This window comes from Mobula hypostoma, chromosome 8 (genome assembly GCF_963921235.1).
Source record: "Mobula hypostoma chromosome 8, sMobHyp1.1, whole genome shotgun sequence".
Lineage (NCBI taxonomy): Eukaryota > Metazoa > Chordata > Chondrichthyes > Myliobatiformes > Myliobatidae > Mobula > Mobula hypostoma.
The window spans coordinates 151413237-151438006 of NC_086104.1; the positions used below are offsets into that span (position 1 = coordinate 151413237).

Sequence of the window (24770 nt, forward strand, 5' to 3'; positions counted from 1 at the left end):
CGTGGAAACAAAGGCTATGTGCGCGGGAGCATTTCAGTTACTGTGCGGCTGCTTCAGCCACACCTCTTAGAAGGAACAGTGGCCACCCAGGTCTCATCATGTATGAAGAACCATTCGTGTTACACTGTTTACTTTTAACTTGTGTTGTAAATGCACCCTATGCGAAATGTCAATCTTCTGGAATATATTTTATTGCTTGTTAATTTTTTGGTGGTAATATTACTTTATGTTTTGTGTGCAAGTTATATGTACTGTGTTGTGCACCTTGATCTGGAAGAACATTGTTTCATTTGGCAGTATACATGCATATGGCTGAATAACAATAAATTTGAACTACACATCACAGAGTCACATGAGATACTAGTGAGAGAGATTTTAAGGAGAACTGTAGAAAGAGAGAGAGAGAGAGAGACAGAAAGCTTGGAAAGGAAGGTAGCCCAAGAACTCTTGGCCACCAGGTCAGTTCCTGCATGGATATTTCCATTCAACTAGAGGTTCTTCGATGGAGAACTCACAGGTCAAGCTATGCTTCTGCATTGAACAGGTACAGTACGTTATGCCATGCTGACCATGTACAATCCAAGGATAAGTCTCCACATCTTCACTCTGCCTTAAGTCTCCACATCTTCACTCTGCCTTAATCCTCCAGCCTGTATTGAAATGGCTGAATAACTATATGTTTATTTCAAATTTCAAAGTAAATTTATTATCAAAATACATATGAGGGGTGATTGATAAGTTCGTGGCCTAAGGTAGAAGGAATCAATTTTAGAAAATCTAGCACATTTAGTTCAGCGGTCGTGGAGCATACAGATCCCTTCTTTGTAGAAGTTGGTGTCTTGGACCTCCAGAAATGGTCCACAGCAGGGGTGATTGATAAGTTCGTGGCTTTAGGTAGAAGGAGATGAGTTATACAGCTCTCATTACATGCACGTGCAGTTCAATTCTTTGAGTTGATTATGCAGAAAGTTTGAAGTTAATAACTCATCTTCTTCTACCTCAAAAGCTGTATTCATGAGTGAAAGGAGATAGCAACCTTAGCCAGACATGGTTTAATCTCCTATAATCAATGCTCGGCTGCAAGCTCCCATCTTTGTTTGGTACGAAGAAGAAGCCTGCACCAATGGGTGAGGTGGAGGGCCAAATGAAGCCCGTGCAAGTGCTTTCTTTATATACTCCATTGCACTTCTCTCTGGGCCTGAGAGTGTGTAAAATCAACCCCGCGGGGGACAGATACCAGGCAGCAGGTCTATAGGACACTCGTAGGGTTTGTGCGGTGGAAGAGTTGAGGCCTTTCCCTTGCTGAAGACCTCTTCCAAGTCCTTGTAGACGGAAGGAATTTCAACCAGTCTGGGTGTTGCTGTCTCCTCCGCCCCTTCCTTCGAGGATGACTCCTGAGGTTTCTTAGGTGACAAGGGTGAGTCCACAGACCTGTGAGTCCTCTCCCTATGCTCATAAAGTTCCTTCGTAGAAACAGTGGCCAAAACAGAATCTGAATCCCCGTCTGTATCCTCAGGCAATGGCAGCGGGGCATTATAGAGAGTTCTTGCCCCCCTGGGAACAAACTTCATAGATCGGCGTACAGGGGTCCCTCCCTTCCTTGAAACCTGGCAGCTGGATTCCTTAAGCTTAGTGGCAAGTTTCCCAGTCTGCTCAGGCCCCTCCTTGGACCTTTCCTGATTCCCTCTCTCCGACTAGACTATTGGGGCTCGCACAGCCCCGTTGGCCAGAACCGGCCTGTCCACTCTTGATAGGTCTCCAGAAGGTCTCAGGTTCCCTCGCACTGAAAGGTATCCCCTTATTGGTCATTGGGCATGAGAGAGTCTGGGTGTCAGAACACCATGCTGCAAACATACCCTTTTACAATGACTGGACCAAACAGTGATTCTCCGCTCCCTCCAGATCACAGATGGGTTATGCTGGGAAAGCCAAGGGTACCTGAGGATCAGGGGTTTGAGTAGAGAGTCATTAGTGTAGAACCTGATGTCTTCTATATGATGCCCTATCCTCACTTGCAAAACCACAGTCTGCTGCTGTATCAGCCTGGAACCTAGCGGGCGGCTGTCCAAGACAGTTGTAGGCATGGGCTGGCTCAGCTCTCGCAGTGGTATGTCGAACTGATGGGCAGTTCCTGAATCCAGGAAATCACCCGCTGCCCCAGAGTCCATAAAAGCTTTTGAGTTCTTACCGCAGGTGAACTCTGCCTCCAGCACGAAACCAGAATCCGTGGGATTGGGCATAGCGGCTGCTACCGTCACAGTCCTCCCGACACTGGGCGGTCTTAGCAGTTCCCTAGGTGGCTGCAGCTTCGGACATTTGGCCCACAGGTGACCTGCTTCCCCGCCTTAAAAGCAGCGACCTTGACTCCAATGTCGGGACCTCTCATCAGTAGATAATCTGGCACCACTGAACTGCATGGGTTCGACTGCATCTTGAGCAGGTCCAAGGTTGGGGAGTGGAATTACAATGCATAGGGACCGGGCTCAGACAGGCTCTCGCTCTGCCAGATAATTATTGAGACGGATGGACTGGTCAATCAGAATCTTCTAAGTTCTCTGCTGGCTCTCCCAAGACAAGGGCATCCTTTGGTTCATCTCAGAGTCTGTGGCTGTATAGTGTGGCCAAGGCCTCCCCGTTCCAACTACTCTCCTGGGCCAAGGTCTGAAATTCGATCACAGAGTCGGCTGCTGACCGTTCCCCCCTTCAACAGGCGGTCTGAGGCTCAGCTAGCTGCTGCGGGGTGATGAAATACCTTCCTCATGGCAGCCCTGAATTCCTCCGAATCTGAGCAAGTCTCCGACCTGTGTCCCCAATGCACGGTGGCCCAGGCCAGGGCTCTTCCAGTCAGAAGGGAGATAATGAAAACCACCATTCTGTGCTCTGAAGGGCACTGGGATGGCTGGAGTTCAAATACTAATGATGAGGAAGCCGCAGCAAGAACCCAGGTCACCGTCAAATCCCTCCGGGGTTGGAAGACAGACTGGCTCCACAGAGTGACCAAGAGCCTTGCCTGAGTGACTTTGGCTTCCTCCCTGGCACATGACAACCTGGAGGTCGTGTATCTCCAGGCTCTGTCTGGAAATTTTCTTGCTATGGCTGGCCACTGCTGACAAAAGGCTCCGACACCCTGCTGGTTCCACGTTGGCACAACCGTACTGTGACAAGAGTCCTTGATGAGTATGAATCGGACCCAAATGCTGGGATATCCGAAGCAAGGTTTGAGACACGGTATTACACTGGATCTAAACTCAAAACAAATACTAGGCGATATCACTAGTAGGTTTACAATTGAGCACCGAACCACAGATCAGGTGTTCCTTAAATACTCAATTCTTGGCGCTTGAAAGATGATTACCAATTAGTGACACCATCCTGAACCCTCAAAGGGGCCTTGTCACTTATCTGCACTGCAGGGAGTTTGAGTGTCCAAATCCCAGAAGCTGGCGTGGTTGGGGCTTCTCCTAACAAAACGTCTCTTAAAACTCTCTAATGTTTCTGCTTCTACCACCACCCCAGGCAGCACATTCCAGGCACCCACCACTCTCTGTGTAAAAAAAACTTGCTCCTCACATCTCCTTTAAAATTACCTCCTCTCACCTTAAACGCATACGCTCTGGTAGTAGACATTTCAACCGTGGGAAAGGCTACTGTCTGTCTACTCTATCTACAGTCAGCCTCCCATAATCTTATAAACCTCTTTTAGATATCTCCTCAGTCTCCGCTGTTCCGGAGAAAACAACCCAAGTCTGTCCAACCCTCATGATAGCACACACCCTCTAATCCAGGCAACACCATGGTAAACTTCTTCTGCACCCTCTCCAAAGCCTTGATATCCTTCCTACAATGGGGAGACCAAAACTGTGTGCAATACTCCGAACTTGAGTAGAATAAAATTGCAACATAACTTCCTGACTTTTGAACTCAATGCCTTGACCAATAAAGACAAGCTTGCCATATGCCTTCTTAATTAGCCTTTCAATCTGTGTAAGCCAGTTTCAGGGAGTTATGAACTTCATCCGCAAAATGCCTCTGCTCATCAACACTGCCCTTAACAGTGTGCTGCCTCTTTACATTTGACTAATATTTACGTAAATAAACACACACCACCTATCATTCCAATGCCTGTTCCTCGTGGAGAGGAGATACTCATAGCTGATCTGTTGATTTTGCATTCTTCACTTCAACATTAATATGACTGTTTTCAATTGCTTATTAACTTGCCTCTACAGGGTTAAAGTGCTTCAACAGTGGAGCACAAACCCCAGAACTCCTCCTTTCACCTCTATCTCAGTTAGTAGCAGGTTCTGCCATCTGGAAAGACATTACCATCACACTTAGTTGCACCTCAGTTCCTTTTATTGCACCAAGCCTTAGTTTAAGGTCTGCCAATGCCTTTGAGGGGACAGTTCCAGCTGCCGTGTGCTGCAACTACAGTTAATTACGAACAGTGCCTGCACACAGAGAGGACATGAAAACATCATTGTGTGACCCATGACTGAAAATCTTGGCAGATATTCAGATAGCAGTGCGCCGGCCCAAAATGTTGTCTCTGTTTCTCTCTCCACAAATGTGGCCTGTCCTGCTAAGTATTTTCAGATTTTCATAGTATTTACACCTTAAACATTTTCTTCTCCCAGGCAGTTAATCTGATCTACCATCCTGGTTGCCCTCCACAGCCCCCTCTATCCATTACCCCAGTCACTGCACTGTAAACACTTCAAACCACTTTTTATAATGCTGTTTACATTGTAAATTCTATTTATGTTTGCATATTTCTTCCTCTAACTTTATTTTTTTGGTCCTTTATTCTTTATAATTGTTGAATGTAATTTTTTGTTGACCAACACAAAACAGCAAATTCCTAGTATATGGCGAATGAAGCTGACTCTTGACCCTTGACCTTACACCTAATTCCCGGCCTGCACTACACTTCCACTGCAACTGTAATAATATTAGCAGAATGCTATTACAGCTCATGGCGTCAGAGTTCGGACTTCAATTCTGGCACCATCTGCAAGGATTCATACATTCTCCACGTGAACCGCATGGGTTTCCTCCGAGTGCTCTGGTTTCCTCCCACAGTCCATAGATGTGCCAGTTAGTAGGTTAAGTGACCATTGGCCCTGTGATTAGTCTTGGAATAAAACATGAGAAGATCTGCAGATGCTGGAAATCCAAAGCAACACACATAAAATGCTGGGGAGCTCAGCAGATCAGGCAGCATCTATGGAAAAAGAGTAAACAGTCAATGTTTTGGACCCAGATCCTTTTTTTCAGGGCTGCTGAAGTGTCTTGGCCCTAAACGTTAACTGTTTACTCTTAAATAGGTGGGACGCAGGATGGTGTGGCTCATTGGGCCAGAAGGGCCTATTCTGCACATATTTCTAAATAAAATAAAAATAAATATATTTTATGGTCTATTATTGCTTTTGTTTGGATCTGTTTCCCCAGACAGACCCTTTACTCCCAGTTTAAGGAAGGGCAGCAAGCCCCTGATGGGTAAAAGAAACGCTTCAAAACATCAAAGTCAGCCTGAAGAAATTCAACGTTCCATCTAAAAACTGGGAAGACATTGCACTCAATAGGTACACCTGGAGGAAATCTGTTCGAGGGAGCTGCGCTGCATGAGAGCGACCTCCGCCATGCCGCAGAGAACAAGCGGCAGCTGTGAAAGGAGAGACTGAACAACCAAACGACCCAAACACTAACCACAGCCACCACTTGCCCACATTACACCAGAATATGTGGATCCCGAATTGGCCTCTACAGCCACCAGAGGACCCACCAATAGACATTATGCTCAACTTGAGTGATTGCCCTGCCACTACTAAGATTGCTTTCGTATTACTGTGCCTCAACGTACTTATACAGTATATGAAATTATCTGTTTAATGTCATGCAAACAAAAGTTTTTTTTAAATTTTTGGTACGTAAGACCAATGCCGGCTGGTGGTGTAGTGGCATCAGCACTGGACTTCGAGGTGAGTGGTCCCAGGTTCAAATCCAGCCGGCTCCTCGCACGCTTTCCGTCCGTGCTGGGTTGAGCATCGAGCTGGCAACTCGGCCTCTTAAAAAACAGCCAAATGCTAAAGAAATGGCAAGGTTGTTGCCTGATGCGTCACATAGGAACAACAACAACACGTGACGGTAATAAATCAACTCCCAATTGAAGTGTGTCTACCTGCACCCTATTCTCCCAGTAAATCTAAAGCTCTTTGTTGCTCTGATGTTACAGACAGTATGGGCCAGGAAGCTGGCTGGCCTGTGCAGAGCTCTAACAATCTCTGGTCAGATTTAATATAACTTTCCTCGCTGCAACAGTCTTTCAGCCAAAATTGAACTGTGCAAAGCCAACCGAGAAAAAAAACAACTTAATCAGTGAAAAAAAAAGATTTGTAAGTTGCTGTTCCTTAAAATGGATTTAAAAAAAAAATGTTTTTATTTGTTCTCCCAAAAGCAAGAGGTTGCAGGGTCTAGAAAACAAATTAAATCTGTGAGGAACAACGGCTGTTGCTATGAATTCCTACAATTTTGGATGATGATACTTAGGCTCAAAACAACATTGTCAGCTCCTGGAATGTTAGTGGAGAAAAGACCCTAACTCTTGCTATGTTCTAACGAGAAGGAGACCCGACGCAGACTGGGAGATCGTTTAGCTGAACACCTACGCTCTGTCCGCCAGAGAAAGCAGGATCTCCCAGTGGCCACACATTTTAATTCCACGTCCCCTTCCCATTCTGATATGTCTATCCACGGCCTCCTCTACTGTAAAGATGAAGCCACACTCAGGTTGGAGGAACAACACCTTATATTCCATCTGGGTAGCCTCCAACCTGATGGCATGAACATTGACTTCTCTAACTTCTGCTAATGCCCCACCTCCCCCTCGTACCCCATCCGTTATTTATTTATTTACACACAATCTTTTTCTCTCTCTCCTTTTTCTCCCTCTGTCCCTCTCACTATACCCCTTGCCCGTCCTCTGGGCTTTTTTCCCTCCCTCCCCCTTTTCTTTCTCCCTAGGCCTCCTGTCCTATGATCCTCTCATATCCCTTTTGCCAATCACCTGTCCAGCTCTTGGCTCCATCTCTCCCCCTCCTGTCTTCTCCTATCATTTCGAATCTCCCCCTCCCCCTCCCACTTCCAAATCTCTTACTAGCTCTTCTTTCACTTAGTCCTGATGAAGGGTCTCAGCCCGAAACGTCGACTGTACCTCTTCCTGGAGATGCTGCCTGGCCTGCTGTGTTCACCAGCAACTTTGATGTGTGTTGCTTGAAATTCCAGCATCTGCAGATTTCCTCGTGTTCGCATTCTAATGAGAGCTTCTCAGATTTGCAATAAACCCATTAAAATTATTCGGTTTATTGTATTCTTGCATTGGGTGTATTCTTGTTAATTCATTGAACTGACACATATATTTTCGGCCCAGCATTTGGTATGCCAAAGGACTGACAAGAATATAAGTGGCCCTGAAAATTACATTTAGTTAGTGACACACTCGTGGTGTCACTCCCACACAGCGATGTGCCTAGGAAGCAAAGAAGGACCACAGGTTCTTGTTCCCCTACTGAACAGCACAGCTTCTTGAGTTCATTGGTCTGTGTTCCACAAGCTCACCGCCCACTGGCTTAGAACGTAGAACAATACAGCACAGTGCAGGTCCTCCCGCCCACAATGTTGTGCTGACCTCTTAACCTACTCTATGATCAATCTAACCACTCCCTCCCACAGAGCCCTCTATTTTTCCATCATTCATGTGCCTAACTTAAGAGTCTCGTAACTGTCCCTAATGCAGCACGGTAGCCTAGTGGTGAGCACAACACTTCACAGTATCAGCAACTCAGGTTCAATTCCCGTCACTGCCCGTAAGGAGTTTGGATGTTTTTCCCAGTAATGTGCGGGTTTCCACCGGGTGCTCTGGTTTCCTCCCACGGTCCAAAGATGTACCCCGTTGGTAGGTTAATTGGTTATTGTAAATCATCCCGTGATTAGGCTTGGGTTTAATCGGGAATTGCTGGACGGCATGGCTCGAAGGGCTTGAAGGGTCTATTCTGTGCTATATCTCAATAAATCAATAAATAGAACAGAGTTCCCAATCTGGAGTTTATGGACCCGTCAGTTAATTGTAGGGGGTCCAATGTCATAAAAACGGTTGGGAACTCCTGCTTTAATGTATCCATCTTCCCCACTACACTCAACAGTGTCTTTCATGCAAGCCACTACCTTCTCTGTATGAAATGCATCTCTAACATCCTCCCCATACTTTCCTCCAATCACCTTAGAGTTAGAGCGCCGCGTATTGGCATTTCTGCCCTAGGGAAAAGTCTCCGACTGTCCACTCTATCCATGCCTATTATCATCTTGCACATCTCTATCAGGTCACCACTCATGCTCCTTGGCTCCAAAGAGAAAAGCTTCACCTTGCTCAACCTGTCCTCAGAAGTCATGGTGCCCGATCCAGGCAGCTTGCTTCTTCTGCTTTCTCCCTTTTCTAATATATACACAAATTCCAATTAACAGACACCAGAATTACAGTAATTCCATCATCCTTGCAGGTAGTAACAGATCATAACAGCATACGGCATAGCAGCAGAATTAGGCCATTCAGCTCATCAAGACTGTTCTGACATTCAGATTTGGCTGAGTTGTTTTCAACCCCATTTTCCTGCCTTCCCCCTGTAACCCCTAACCCTTTTACCAATCAAGAACCTATCCATTGCTGTCTTAAATACTCCCAATGATTTGGCCTCCACATGGCAACAAATTCCACAGATTAACCACTCTCTAGCTGAAGAAATTCCACCCGTTACTACCACCGGGTCCCCTCCTCCTTCCCCTTCTCCTATGGTCCATTCTCCTCTCCTATCAGATTCCTTCCTCTACAGCCCTTGACCTTTCTCACCCACCCTGGCTTCACCTATCACCTTCCAGCTAGCCTCCTTCCCCTCCCCACATCTTTTTATTCTGGCATCTTCCCCTTTCCTTCTCAGTCCTGAAGAAGGGTCTCAGCCCGAAATGTCGACTGTTTCCTCTTTTCCATAGATGCTGCCTGACCTGCTGAGTTCCTCCAGCATTTTGTGTGTGCTGCTTTGGATATCTGACTTTTTCATCTTTGCGCTAACTTCATTTTCCTTCTTGTAACTGGGGCACAGAACAATATTAGTGAGGGGCTGCCACTCTCTTGGCTGCTTCGCAATGCATTCAGGAGAGCGTTGACATGATGATGCTATACATGGCAGGTGCCAAAATTCTCTGCCCACCCCCCCCCACAGTTGCTCACTTTGGGTTTAAGAGCAAGGCTTGCTGCTCCATAGAGGTGGGTATTTTGCTTGTGCACATCAACCCCAATGGTAAGTAGGCAGACAATCTGTCAGGAAAATAATGGGCAGAAGAGATAAAGAGGACAAAGAATAATGGCACTCCATTGCAATAAAAAGCAAAATAAATCCAACATTGTGAAATGAGAGGGTGGGAAATGAACAACAGCCTGCCTACATCTGCATGGGGGTGAAGTTTTTGCACGTATCTCATTCCTTACCTCTTGCTTTAGCATAAGGTATCCACACTGTGTGTTGACGACTTCATCTTCCTAGTGGGAAAAAAAACAAAAAAAGTGTCAGCAGCACATCAATAATGGCTTGCCGCTTCCAGAATCCTCAAAGTCCCACTACAACAGCAGTCAGACCTGCAACCCCCCGGCAGGGCAGCAGGATTAGGCGAATCCCTCCCTCACACCCACTTCCAAAACACATACCGTCCTGGCTTGGAGAATTACTGAGCAACAAGCAAGATGCTGGAGGGACTCATAGGGTCAGGTAGCATCTAATGTTACGTCTAATGGTTCGGTCTGAGACCTTTCATCTGGGCTGAAAGGTAGTGGGAGATCGCCAATATGAAGGGCGAAGGCAAGGGGTGGAGCAAGGGCTAGCAAAGATCTTGACCTGAAATATTGACTGTCCATTTTCCCCAGCAGGTGGTGCCTGTCTGTCGTGCATGTAATATTTCAATAATACTTGAGTAATCTTGTATGTATATATTCACAAAATGCTGCAGGAATTCAGCAGGCCAGGCAGCATCTAGGAAAAGGGTACAGTTAACGTTTCAGGCTAAAACCGTCCTGCCAAAGGGTTTCAACCTGAAACGTTGACTGTATGCTTTTCGTAGATGCTGCCTGGCCTGCTGAGTTCCTCCAGCATTTTCGGTGTTTTGCTCAGATTTCCAGCATCTGCAGATTTTCTCTTGTTTATGATAGTATGTGTGTGTGTGTGTGTGTGTGTGTGTGTGTGTGTGTGTGTGTGTATATATATATATATATATATATATATAGTTTGATTAAGAATTCTTACATGTTTAAATTCTTCATTACAGGTTATATGTAAAAATACATGAATTCCATGTGTCATCACACTACCACGTGATACATGCACGCCTAGCTTAAAGTAAACTAGAAGCTACAGCCATATTTTCGGACTCCCGTGAGTTCCTTTGAATTAGTTCAATGTTCTGAAAGTACAAAGCATAACAATGACCACCAGAGATCCTCTAGCTTCTTGTCCATTGGAAAATGGAGGTACAACCTCCTCAAGGGTAATGAGGGATAAATACTGGTCTTGCCATCAGCATCCAATCACAAGGAGTGAAGAGATCAAAAGAAAGTCTTCAGCTACATGACATGTTTGAGGGAAAGAATGGCAGGCCTCTCAACCCACCAACTGGTTTCCATGGAAACAATACATGCCATGGACTAACATGGCTACAACAATTCCCCTCTCTAATTCTTCAGTGAAAGACAACTGCACTTTGCTTTCCCTTGGGCCTACTATGCTATTTTGTGAAGAGGTGTTTCTGAATTGTAAAGCTAACAAAAATAACAGCCAAAGAACACCAGCTTTAGTGATCCAGTCTCCTGTAGGTGGTTTTCAAAAATAATTTCTTTGTTCCCGTCATCTAATTCTTTCTGCTTTCACTCGTCACCTAATTTAACACTTGAAATGTTCTTTGTACAACCAAGTCAGTCCATCCCATTCTCCTGTAACTGCTTTTGAAAGCCTGTTGAAGTTACAAATGCTGCCTTTGGCAGAACTTGTTTTCAACAGATGAAAGTTCTCCAAAAGTGCTTTTCCATTGTCAGCCACTCCTTCACCCAACTGGGGACCTAAACCACAGAACTTCTCCTCCTAATTCCTGAGGTGTGTGGTAGAGCAAAGGAATCTGGGATTACAGATCCATAATTACTTGAAAGTGCCATCACAGGTCTCTACTCTAACTCTACAGCCCATTATGCTGCTGGCATTTAGAGCAGAAATGAAAGTCCTCTATCTCTGGCAATGGTTCAGAGCTTTCTTCATCTTGTCAGTAGTTTGGTTTTCACTACTGTCCGTCATGTAAGTACTGGATGGAGACTCAGGAATACCATCAGACTCCAACCTAGAAAGATTCTCCATTGATGTTTCTGTAACAGTTATGTTTGACCAGTCAGGGTTGTTAACCCTGAGCTGAAGCCCTGAACCTGGACCACTCTTAGTCTGGCCTCTACCCTTTGGCCTGTTTGGCATGGGTGACCCACCAAGACCCAAAAGCATAAAGCCCTGACTCCAGCCAACGTAGGTCTCTAGGTTGTTGAGGCATGCAAGCCTCCAAACTCTATGTCATGGTTGTGGTCCTCTTGGAGGGGCATCATGGGTAGATAGGGTCAGAAGAGAGCTCCAGGCATATTGGCCTTAATAAATCAGATTACTGAGTACAGAAGTTGGGATGTTATTTTGAAGTTGCATAAGACGTGGGTGAGGGAATATTTGGAGTATTGTGTGCAATTCTGGTCACCTACCTACAGGAAAGATATCAATAAGATTGAAAGAGTGCAGACAAAATTTACAAAGGATGTTGCTGGGACTTGAGAACCAGAGTTACAGGAAAAGGTTGAATACATTAGGTTGTTATCCCCAGAGCACAGGAAAATGAGGGGAGATTTGAATTATGAAGATTGTAGACATGGCAAATGCAAGCAGGTTTTTTTCCCACTGAGGTTGGGTGAGACTAGAACTATGGAGCAGGTCATAGGTTAAGGGCGGAAGATGAAATATTTGGGGGAACCTGCACTCAGAAGGTGGATTGAATGTGGAAGAAGCAGCCAGTGGAATTGGTAGGTGTGGATTATTCCAACATTCAAAAGAAGTTTAGATAAGTACGTGGATGGGAAAGATATGGAGGCCCAAGTTCTAGGAACGGGTCAACGGGTCTAAGCAGATTAATAAATTTGGCGTAGAGAATCTAGAACTAAAGTGTATAGTTTTAAGGAAGGACAGAAAGAGAGAGAAAGTGTGTGTGAGAAAGAGAGAGGGACAGAGAGGGAGAGAGGGGGAAAGAGAGAGAGAAGAGAGAAAGCAAAAGAGAGAGAGAGAGAGGAAGAAAGAATATTGACAATCTGGAAACAGAAGTGGTGGAGGCACATACAATTACATAGTGGTCATTTTATTAGGTACACCTGCTTGTTAACGCAAATACATAATCGGCCAATCATGTGGCAGCAAGTCAATGCATAAACGTGCGTAGACATGATCAAAAGGGTTCGTTGTTTTTCAGACCAAACATTGGAATGGTGAAGAAATGTGATCTAAGTGACTTTGATCATGTAGTGATTGTTGGTGCCAGATGGGGTGGTTTGAGTATCTCAGAAATTGCCGATCTTCTGCGATTTTAACACACAACAAACTCCAAAGTTTACAGAGAACGGTTTGAAAAACAAAACGCATCCAGTGGGCAGCAGTCCTGTAGGCGAAAACACCTTGCAAATGAGAGAGGTCAGAGGAAAATAGCAAGACTGGATCAAGCTGACAGCAATGTGACAGTAACTGAAATAACCACGTGTTACAACAGTGGTGTGCAGAAGAGCATTTCTGAATGCATAATATGTCGAAACTCGAAGTGGATTGTCTATAATAGCAGAAGGCTGTGAACATACACTCAGAGCACACTTTATTAGGTACAGGAGGAACCTACTAATGTGTCCACTGAACGTATAAAGTTATCAAGGGCTTGGACAGGTACTTGGACAAGAACAGCATAAAGGGTTATAGAGTTAATACTGGCAAATGGGATTAGTGTACATTCACAATTGACACAGACGAGTTTCTGTGCTGCAGAATTTTCTTATTCCATTAAATCTCCTAATGCCTTTTTAGCTCAAGGTCATTGTTAAGCATGATAGGGGATAGTTTGTAACAATAAGCCACTATAAAACATCAGTTATTGCTGTTTCTGCATATATTGACATCTTTTCAAATCAGGTCAGATTCCCAGTGTTCAGTGGCAGCTGTAGCTAAATTGCTTATGCGTCTTCCACTCAAAGATGTGCAAAGACAAGTCACCACCAGGAAAACTAGGACACTTCAGCACAGCAGCGGAGTCTCTGCATTTGGAATCCCGCAATACAGGTTCAAATACCACAGCTGCAGCTAAGTCACTTCATTAGAGAATTTAGATATTTAAATAAAATACCAAGGAAGCACCAGAGTGGCATGAGAAGTGAGTCAAATGATTCACAAATGCCTAGCATAGAGGAACATTCTCCCTTATCCTGTCTGACTCTGAACCATCATCACCGTCATCATTATGTGCCGAGAATAAATGCATCTGTGCAAATCCTCCAAGAAGGTGAACCTCCAATAGTTTACCTGTCAGACCCCAATAGCTTACCCGTCAGATCCCCAATAATTTACCTGTCAGACCCCGATAATTCACCTGTCAGACCCCCAATAGTTTATCTGTCAGACCCCGATAGCTTACCTGTCAGACCCCCAATAATTTACCTGTCAGACCCCGATAATTCACCTGTCAGACCCCCAATAGTTTACCTGTCAGACCCCGATAGCTTACCTGTCAGACCCCCAATAATTTACCTGTCAGACCCCGATAATTCACCTGTCAGACCCCCAATAGTTTACCTGTCAGACCCCGATAGCTTACCTGTCAGACCCCCAATAATTTACCTGTCAGACCCCGATAATTCACCTGTCAGACCCCCAATAATTTACCTGTCAGACCCCGATAATTCACCTGTCAGACCCCCAATAATTTACCTGTCAGACCCCGATAGTTTATCTGTCAGACCCCCAATAGTTTACCTGTCAGACCCCGATAGCTTACCTGTCAGACCCCCAATAATTTACCTGTCAGACCCTGATAATTCACCTGTCAGACCCCCAATAATTTACCTGTCAGACCCCGATAGCTTACCTGTCAGACCCCCAATAATTTACCTGTCAGACCCTGATAATTCACCTGTCAGACCCCCAATAATTTACCTGTCAGACCCCGATAGTTTATCTGCCAGACCCTCGATAATTTATCTGTCAGACCCCCAATAATTTACCTGTCAGACCCCCAATAATTTACCTGTCAGACCCCGATAGTTTATCTGTCAGACCCCCAATAGTTTACCTGTCAGACCCCGATAGCTTACCTGTCAGACCCCCAATAATTTACCTGTCAGACCCTGATAATTCACCTGTCAGACCCCCAATAATTTACCTGTCAGACCCCGATAGTTTATCTGCCAGACCCTCGATAATTTATCTGTCTGACCCCCGATAATTTACCTGTCAGACCCCGATAGTTTATCTGCCAGACCCCTGATAATTTATCTGTCAGACCCCTGATAATTTATCTGTCAGACCCCCAATAACTTACCTGTCAGACCCCGATAGTTTATCTGCCAGACCCCTGATAATTTACCTGTCAGATCCCCAATAAATTACCTGTCAGACCCCGATAGTTTACCTGTCAGGGTTGTAGTAGTAGGATCACTTCAGTCAAGTACAATATTCTCCTTTTCAAAGCATGTATAAAAGGTACACATTTTTGTGGGAAGATGTGAAATTGCCAATTGCGGCAAGAACAATAAAAAAATACCTATTTGGCAAGAGATGATCCAACTCTGAGATCAGAGAGATCTAGGTAGCTAAGTGGATGATTTATAAAATGTACCACGCAGACATAGCAAGTAATTGGAAAATTTAATAGAATGATTTTTTTTTAATTTATGGAGGAAATGAATGCAAAAATAAAAAGATGATGCTTTAGTTATAAAAGCCATTGGTGAAATTACAGCTTGAGTACTGTGTCCAGTATTGACCTCCTTACTTATAGAAGGATAGATATACCACTCAGTGGCCACTTTATTCGGTACCTCCTGTATCTAACAAAGTGGCCACTGTGTGTATGCTTATGGTCTTACGATAGACAATAGACAATAGGTGCAGGAGTAGGGCATTCGGCCCTTCGAGCCAGCACCACCATTCACTGTGATCATGGCTGATCATCCACAATCAGTATCCAGTTCCTGCCTTCTCCCCATATCCCTTGATTCCACTATCTTTAAGAGCTCTATCCATCTCTTTCCTGAAAGCATCCAGAGACTTGGCCTCCACAGCCTTCTGGGGCAGAGCATTCCATATATCCACCACTCTCTGGGTGAAAAAGTTTTTCCTCAACTCCGTTCTAAATGGCCACAGTTTAAGAATTTCCAATTCTTAAACTGTGGCCTCTGGTTCTGGACTCACCCATCAGCGGGAACATGCTTCCTGCCTCCAGCGTGTCCAATCCCTTAATAATCTTATATGTTTCAATAAGATCCCCTCTCAGCCTTCTAAATTCCAGAGTATACAAGCCCAGTCGCTCCAATCTTTCAACATATGACAGTCCCGCCATCCCGGGAATTAACCTTGTGAACCTACGCTGCACTCCCTCAATAGCAAGAATGTCCTTCCTCAAATTTGGAGACCAAAACTGCACACAGTACTCCAGGTGTGGTCTCACCAGGGCCCTGTACAGCTGCAGAAGAACCTCTTTGTTCTTAGACTCAATTCCCCTTGTTATGAAGGCCAGCATGACATTAGCTTTCTTCACTGCCTGCTGTACTTGCATGCTTGCTTTCAGTGACTGATGTACAAGAACACCTAGATCTCGTTGTACCTCCCCTTTGCTGCTGTAGCACATCAACTTCAAGATTTGATGTGTTGTGCATTCAGAGATGCTCTTCTGCACACAACTGTTATAATACGTGGTTATTTGAGGTACTGTCGTCTTCTGTCAGCTTGAACCAGTCTGGGTATTCTCCTCTGACCTCTCTCATTAAGGTGTTTTTGCCCACACCATTCTGCAAACTCTAGAGACTGTTGTGTGTGCAAATCCCAAGAGATCAGCATTTTCCGAGATACTCAAAACACCCTATCCAGCACCAACGTGGTCAAAGTCACTTAGATCACATTTCTTCCCCATTCTGATATTTGATCTGAACAACAACTGACCCTCTTGCCCATGTCTGATGCTTTTATGCATTGAGTTGCTGCCACATGATTGGCTGATTAGATATTTGTATTAACAAGCAGATGTACAATATATGTGTAGCTAATAAAGAGGCCGTTAAGGGTCTGTTGGAGAGAGGAGGAAGTTGCTGGACTAGTCGCTTGGACAGGTGAGATCTCCTCTGGTGAAAGCTTTCTGTGCACAATTTGGATGTGATGTTAGAAAATACACTTCAAGCTACTTCACTACTATAAAGCGTTTCAGGGGTCGAATCATGCCACAGTAGTATACATTATTCCTTGGAAAAGCAACATCACTTCCAAAGTTATCCTCACAGCAATGTTATGACTTAGGACTGCTGCACTGGGTGTTATACAAGATGTGTATCTGTCCACACCGATTTGTTTTATAACAAATAAACACACATAGAATGAAGTCACTCCTTCCCCTCCTATTACACCCGTCTGGTGCCTTTCCCTTTCTCGTAAGCTCCACTCTCCTTTCCTATCAGTCCTTTACTTTACCATCTATCACATCCCAGCTTCTCATTTCATCCCCCTTCCCCTCCCACCTACCACCCTCCCCCCACTTGGCTATCATCTTCCACCTTGTGCTTCTTCCTTTCTCCCCCATCACCCCACCCCTTTTCATTCTGGCTTTTTCTTCTTTCCTCTCCAGCCTTGATGAAGGGTCCCGGCCCAATACGCCGACAGTTTATTCCCCTCCACAGATACTGCCTGACCTGCTGAGTTTCTCCAGCATTTTTTGTGTGTAACTCCTTCAATGCTGAGGTTGAACCACAGGGTTTTGATAGCGTAGTAACTATATTACAGGACTAGTAGATCCAAAGACAAAAAAGAAAGTGACACGTTTTCCATAGAATTACTGAAAAAGCTGGAAAACGTGACTACAATAGTAACGGAAAGAGTGACTGTGAAACTAGGATCAACAAAGGACCTGGTGGAAGAACTCAATGGGTTAAGCACCACTTCTATGGGGAAAGGATTTGTTGATGTTTCGGTCAAAACCCAACATCCATGACTGTGATATTATTGGACTATCATAATTCACTAATACTCTTTAAGGATGAAATGTGTTGTCCTTACCCAGTCTGACCTGTCCATGCCTCTAGGCCCAAAGTAATGTCATTGATTTTCAGTTGATTGGGCCAGCAAATTACCTGTTACATTCAACCCCCGCCTGAAGCCAGAAGTGAAGGAACACTGTGGAAACTGAAAAAGAGCGTGTATGGTCTAGCAGATGCATCGCTCTGCTGGTATAAAAAAGTCAAGGAAATCATGTTGAAAACATGTGGAAAGATGTTACAAGTGGATCCAGCTGTTTTTACTGGCAAGATTCAGAATGTCATGATTAGAGTATTTGCCTGTCATGCAGATGACTTCATATGGGGAGGCTCACAAAACTTTGCCACAACAGTCATTCCTCAGCTAAAGTCAGCCTTTCAGGTTGGATGTGAGGAACATGACGGATTTTGCTATGTAGGGAGACATCCTTGGTGTTGACCGAACAGTACAACTGCACCAAGAAAGCGCCAGCCTAACTGCAAGGGTTTGCTCCTCGTTCTCACCCTCCATAACAATTCCATATCCATTTCCCATTCCCCACTTGCCTGCATGCCCATAACAGGGAAACTGTGCCATATCCATTTCCCATTCACCACCTGCCTGCATGCCCATAACAGGGAAACTGTGCATGCTAACTAAATGCTTACATAGCCCAAGTGAACAGAACTCAACAACGTCCACATACTGTAATCTTTTAAAAAATCATCCAGGCTGCTACCCCATCCTGTTTTCTATCTGTTAGTGGACGTGGAACTGATTGAAAGGTGCACTGAGACTTAATGGGTCACTTAACCTTTCGCTTATTCCAAAAGACCACCAAGCTTTGTATAATGGGACCTCCATGTCAGCAATTTACACACACAACAAATCTTGTTTTAAGTCTGCTTGATCAACAGCCACTTTGTTTAGGAGGAAATTAGTTCTGCTGTAGAAAACAACGGCAGCCTATTAGTGGCCTGAATTCTATTTTCTAAGGCAGGGGTTCCCAACCTGTGGTCATGAACCCCTTGGTTAATAGTAGGGGTACATGGCATAAAAAAGGCTGGGAACTTCTGGTCTAAGGCCATAAGATTAGGCCATTTGGCTCATTAGGTCTGCCCACCATTCAATCAAGGCGGAATTTATTTTCAACCTCATTCTCCTACATTCTACCCTTAACCTTTAACCCCCGACCAATTGACAACGTATCAAACTACACCTTAAATACATCCAGTTTCTTGGTCTCCACAGCCATCTGTGGCAATTCCATAAATTCATTGTCCTCTGAAGAAATTCCGCAAATGGGAAGTCCGTTTATTCTGTGACTGTGCTCTCAGATCCAACACTCCCCACTAATCTGCTAACTTCTTACCAAGATCCCATTTACTCTTCACAGTGACCTTCAAATGGTCACCCATCAGATCGTGTGGTAGATATTGATTCTATTTTTAAATAATTAAAGATATTAGCAAGCTCCAGCAATACAAATGCAACTCTAATCGAGCTGCATTTGTGGAGAGTAGACTTGGGATAAAAGGCTAAGGCATTAGTTAACTTGTATACAACAGGAATTCTGCAGATGCTGGAAATTCAAGCAACATACATCAAAGTTGCTGGTGAATGCAGCAGGCCAAGCAGCATCTATAGGAAGAGGTGCAGTCGACGTTTCAGGCCGAGACCCTTCGTCAGGACTAACTGAAGGAAGAGTGAGTAAGGGATTTGAAAGTTGGAGGGGGAGGGGGAGATCCAAAATGATAGGAGAAGACAGGAGGGGGAGGGATAGAGCCGAGAGCTGGACAGGTGACCCATGATCCTCTCGTATCCCCTTCTGCCTATCACCTGTCCAGCTCTCGGCTCTATCCCTCCCCCTCCTGTCTTCTCCTATCATTTTGGATCTCCCCCTCCCCCTCCAACTTTCAAATCCCTTACTCACTCTTCCTTCAGTTAGTCCTGACGAAGGGTCTCGGCCTGAAACGTCGACTGCACCTCTTCCTATAGATGCTGCTTGGCCTGCTGCGTTCACCAGCAACTTTGAGTTAACTTGTATACTGTCTTTGTTTCAAAATTATTTCCTTATGCATAATTCAACCCTCCTCACTAAACTCCCTCCCGGCACTTATCCCTGCAAGTGGCCAAATTGCTACACCTGCCCATTCATCTCCATTCAGGGCCCCAAACAGTGCTTCCAGGTGAGGCAACACTTCACCTGCGAATCTGCTGGGATCATCTATTGTGTCCAGTGATCCTGGTATGGGCTCCCATACGTTGGTGAGACCCGTCGTAAATTAGGAAACTGCTTCGTCAGCACCTCTGCTCCTTCCGCCAAAAGTGGAACTTCCCGGTGGCCAAACATTTTCATTCCAATTCCCATTCCCATTTCAACGTGTCGGTCCATGGCCTCCTCTAGTACAACGATGAGGCCACCCTCAGGGTGGAGGAGCAACACCTTATATTCAATCTAGGTAGCCTCCAACCCCAAGGTATGCAGATCAGTTTTTCCTCCTGGTGGACAAATTCCCCACCTTCTTCTTTTATTTCCCACTGTGCTCTCTTAGCTCATCTCACCTGCCTATCACTTCCCTTAGGTTCCCTCCTCCTTCCCTTTCTCCTATGGTCCACTCTCCTTTCCTGTTAGATTCCTTCCTCTCCAGGCCTTCACCTTTCCCACCCACCCTGGCTTCACCCATCACCTTCTAGCTATCCTCCTTCCTCTTCCCCACCTTTTTATTTTGGCATATTCCCCCTTCTCTTCCAGTCCTGAAGAAGGGTTTTGGCCCGAAGCATCGACTGTTTATTCATTTCTATGGATGCTGCCTGACCTGCTGAGTTCCTCCAGTGTTTGGTGTGTAAAATAGGAGATGTTGGAAGTCTGAAATAATATCAGAGAATTCTGGAACCACTCAATAGATCATGTGACATGTTAATCTTTCATCAGAACTGAGGCATTAACTCTCTTTCTTCCTGACCTGTTAAAAATTCCCTCCAATTTCTGTTCATATTTTCTATTTTTCTTGTTTTTTAAGAAAAGCAAGGAGATCTAAAGGCCATTAGTTTAGGACAGGTTTTGGAAGCATTTAAATGGGAAGAATTTAGGAATGAGGAAGAAGAGTTACAAGGAAGGAAAAGAGAACATTAGGTTGTGGAAGAGGAGGCCATTTGGTGGTGAAGAGCTGAGGGAAATGGGTGAAGATAGTGCTTTGGGAAACGAGGGAGAAGAACAGGCAATTTTTTTTCTATAAATATACAGAATATAGAGCATTACAGCCAGTACAGGACCTTTAGCCCATGATGTTGTGCCTGTGTTTTAACCTACTGTACAATCAACCTAACCCTTCCCTCCTACATAACCCTTCAATTTTCTATCCCTCATATGCCTATCTAAGAATCTCTTAGATGGCATTAAAGTATCTACTTCTACCACCACCCCTGGCAGGACTTTCCACGTACCCATCACTCTGTGTGAAAAACATCCCCCTTATACTTTCCTCCAATCACCTTAAAGTGATGCTCTATCATATTAGCCATTTCTGCCCTGGGAAAAAAGGCTTTGGTTGTGAAATTTACGAAGGAGAGGAAAATAATTGGAAAGAAAGAGAGAATTAAATTGTATTTGCTTACAGTCAAAACTTTGATTTTGCATGCTACCTAGACCAAAATTTCATTACAACAGTGCACTGAGGTAGTGGAAAAGAAAAAAATATGTAACAGAGTGCAGAATGAAGTGTTACAGAGGGCGAGTCGCTCATTAGATTTACCAGTAGGCTTGGTCCTTGGCCTGGCCCAGATGGCCATTCATTGGACAGTCGAGGGCTCTGCCAGAGCCGACTGCCTACCCCTCTTCTGAGGATACATTTGTACCCAGCTAACCTTGGAAAGGGAGCATGTGGTCAAGATGGGTATGGTGGGGGATTTCCAGGAGCAGTGGGCGCCCCAGGGAATTGACTGTTTCACAGACACTAATAATCATATTTTAATTTGAATTTGTTCACTGTCTTGTAAATACTTGATGTTTGCATTTTGTGCATTTCTGTGTGAATAAACTTATGTAGTTTTGTAAAAACAAATGAAGTTTTACAGTTACACAGGAAATGCAGTGCAGGCAGACAACGAGGTGCAAGGCCATAATGCGATAGAATGAGGTCAAGAGTCCATCTTATTCTACGAGGGAACCATTCAAATAGCCTTTTAACAGCAGGATAGAAGCTGTCCTTGAGTATATGCGTTCAGGCTTTCATATCTTCGGTCAGTTGGAATAGGGAAGGAGAGAGGAAGTCCGGGGTAGGAAGGATCTGTAGAGGCTGCCTACTGAGGAGAGCCAAGGAAAAGAACTCACTGTAGCAGAACAGTTAGATATGTGAAAAGGAATCAGAATACAGAAATAGGATGTACTGCTCCCCAAGAGTGCTTCTTGTCAGTTCAACTTATCAGTGTGAAATAGTGATCACAAGTTGAAAGCTCCAAATTTGTTCATTGCCAAGGTTGTTGCCTGAACAAAATGAATCAATTTTCCAGGAAGAATTAAGAAAGAACAGAATCCAAATGCACAATTCTCCGGGTTCCTCTCACTGCTGCTACTGGGAAGGAGGTACAGGAACTTTAGATTTCACACTACCATTTCCAGGAACAGTTACTACCCTTCAACCATCAGGTTCCTGAACCAGCGTGGATAATTTCACTCACCTTGACTCTCAACTAATTCCACAACCCATAGGCACATATTCAAGGACCCTGCAACTCATATTCTCTGAATCATTGATTGATTGATTTATTTACGTATGAATGTATATAAGTATGTATGTATGTATGTATTCTTAGCTCAAGCTGGTAAAAAACCTGAGGTATGGGTGTAGACAAGAACATTCATTTTCTCCATTGCTAGGAACTTTCAGACTCTCCTAGTAGTACTTATACTTTATACATTATTGTCACCAAACAATTGGTACTAGAACGTACAATCATCACAGCGATATTTGATTCTGTGCTTCCCGCTCCCTGGATTACAAATATTAAATATTAAAAATAGTTAAAATTAGTAAGTATTAAAAATTTAAATTATAAATCATAAATAGAAAATAGAAAAATGGGAAGTAAGGTAGTGCAAAAAAAAAACCGAGAGGCAGGTCCGGATATTTGGAGGGTACGGCCCAGATCCGGGTCAGGATCTGTTCAGCAGTCTTATCACAGTTGGAAAGAAGCTGTTCCCAAATCTGGACGTACGAGTCTTCAAGCTCCTGAATCTTCTCCCAGAGGGAAGAGGGATGAAAAGTGTGTTGGCTGGGTGGGTCATGTCCTTGATTATCCTGGCAGCACTGCTCTGACAGCGTGTGGTGTAAAGTGAGTCCACGGACGGAAGATTGGTATGTGTGATGTGCTGCGCCGTGTTCACGATCTTCTGCAGCTTCTTTCGGTCTTGAACAGGACAACTTCCATACCAGGTTGTGATGCACCCTAGAAGAATGCTTTCTACGGTGCATCTATAAAAATTAGTGAGGGTTTTAGGGGACAGGACAAATTTCTTTAGTTTTCTCAGGAAGTAAAGGTGCTGGTGGGCCTTCTTAGCAGTGAACTCTGCTTGGTTGGACCAAGTCAGGTCATTTGTGATATTGACCCCGAGGAACTTAAAGCCTTTGACCTGTTCCACTTGCGCACCACCGATGTAAATTGGGTCGTGCAGTCCGCTACTCCTTCTGAAGTCAACAACCAATTCCTTCGTCTTGCTGATAGGTTATTGTCTTCGCACCATGCCACCAGGTTCTTAATTTCCTCTCTGGACTCAAACTCATCATTACCCAAGAAACGGCCTACAATTGTTGTGTCATCAGCAAACTTATATATTGAGTCTGATGGAAACTTGGCTACACAATCATGGATGTACAGTGAGTACAGCAGGGCAGGGGGCTGAGTACACAGCCTTGTGGGGCACCGGTGCTCAGAGTGATTGTAGAGGAGAGCTTGTCCCCTATTTTTACAGCCTGGGTCCTGTCTGTGAGGAAGTTGAAGATCCAGCTGCAGATCTGAGCGCTAAGGCCCAGGTTCCGGAGCTTAGGAATCAGTTTATTTGGAATGATGATATTAAAGGCAGAGCTGTAGTCAATGGAAAGGAGCCCTATGTATGCGTCTTTATTCTCCAGGTGTTCTAAGGAGGAATGTAGGGCCAGAGAGATGGCATCTGCCATTGACCTGTTGCTCCGGTAGGCGAATTGCAAAGCGTCGAGGTTGACCGGTAGGCTGTGGATGATGTGTGCCATAACCAATCTCTCAAAGCACTTCATAGCAATTGATGTCAGAGCCACAGGTCGATAGTCATTCAGGCATGCCACCTTGCTCTTCTGTCGCACTGGGATTATCGTTGCCTTCTTAAAACACGAGGGGATCTTAGACTGAAGCAAGGAGCAGTTGAAGATGTCAGCAAACACTCCAGCTGGCTCGCTTGCACAGGCCCGGAGAACCCATCCTGGGACACCATCTGGGCTCGTCACCTTCCTTGGATTTATCTTCAGGAAGGCCCTTCTAATGTCCTCCTCGGTGACGATGAATCTCGATGCCACCAGGTCCGGTTCATCCGGAGGGAGCGGGATGCTCCTCTTCTGTTCGAATCTTGCGTAGAATACGTTAAGTTCATCAGGAAGAGAAGCGCCACAGTTATTGATATTCCCAGCCTTTTCTTTGTGCCCAGTGATCTCATTTAGACCCTGTCAAACTGGCATCCCTTTGGTTAGCCTGGGCTTCCAACTTGGCTCGATATTGCCTCTTGGCGCCCTTAATAGCTTTCTGGAGTTCACGCCTGGATTCCGTGTAGTGACTGGTGTCCCCAGACCTAAAAGCTGCAGCTCTAGCCTTTAAAAGGGACTTGACCTCATAATTCATCCAAGGTTTCCGGTTAGGGAATACCCGGATTGTCTTAGGAGACACACAGTCCTCCATGCATTTCCAAATAAAATCCATGACAGCTGAAGCATACTCATCGAGGTTAGCTGCCGAGTCCTTGAATACTAACCAGTCCACCGATTCAAAGCGGTCACGGAGGACCTCATCCGTTTCCTCCGTCCAACACGACACTACTTCTGACACCGTGACCTCCCGCTTCAGTTTCTGTTTGTAAGCCGCCCGATTTTCCGAAGTGAGGTCGTGGGATGGAACGGTAGGCATCCTTGACTGCTGTGTAGCAGTGGTCAGTATATTCGGGCCTCTAGTGGGGCAGGAGACATGTTGGTATAACTTTGGCAACGCCTTTCTGGGGTTGGCCTGGTTAAAGTCCCCGGCTGTAATGAGCAAAGCTTCCGGATACCTGGTCTTAAGTTCACTGATGTTGGCATACAGTATGTTCAGAGCACACTCCATGTCTGCCTCGGGGGGAATGTAGACCTTTAATATTATATTATAATAATAATATTATATCCA

The 24770-nt window shown here is 44.8% G+C and overlaps 1 protein-coding gene across 5 annotated transcripts in view; it reads right to left on the bottom strand.

Moving 5' to 3' along the window:
• LOC134351054 (tetraspanin-15-like) overlaps positions 1–24770 on the bottom strand; it is a 269479-nt gene that overhangs the window by 49710 nt on the left and 194999 nt on the right. For all 5 annotated transcript variants that reach the window (XM_063057074.1, XM_063057072.1, XM_063057071.1 and 2 more), the window contains one exon: positions 9539–9589. In XM_063057074.1, the coding sequence (XP_062913144.1) occupies positions 9539–9589 (51 nt within the window). The remainder of the gene's footprint in view (positions 1–9538; positions 9590–24770) is intronic.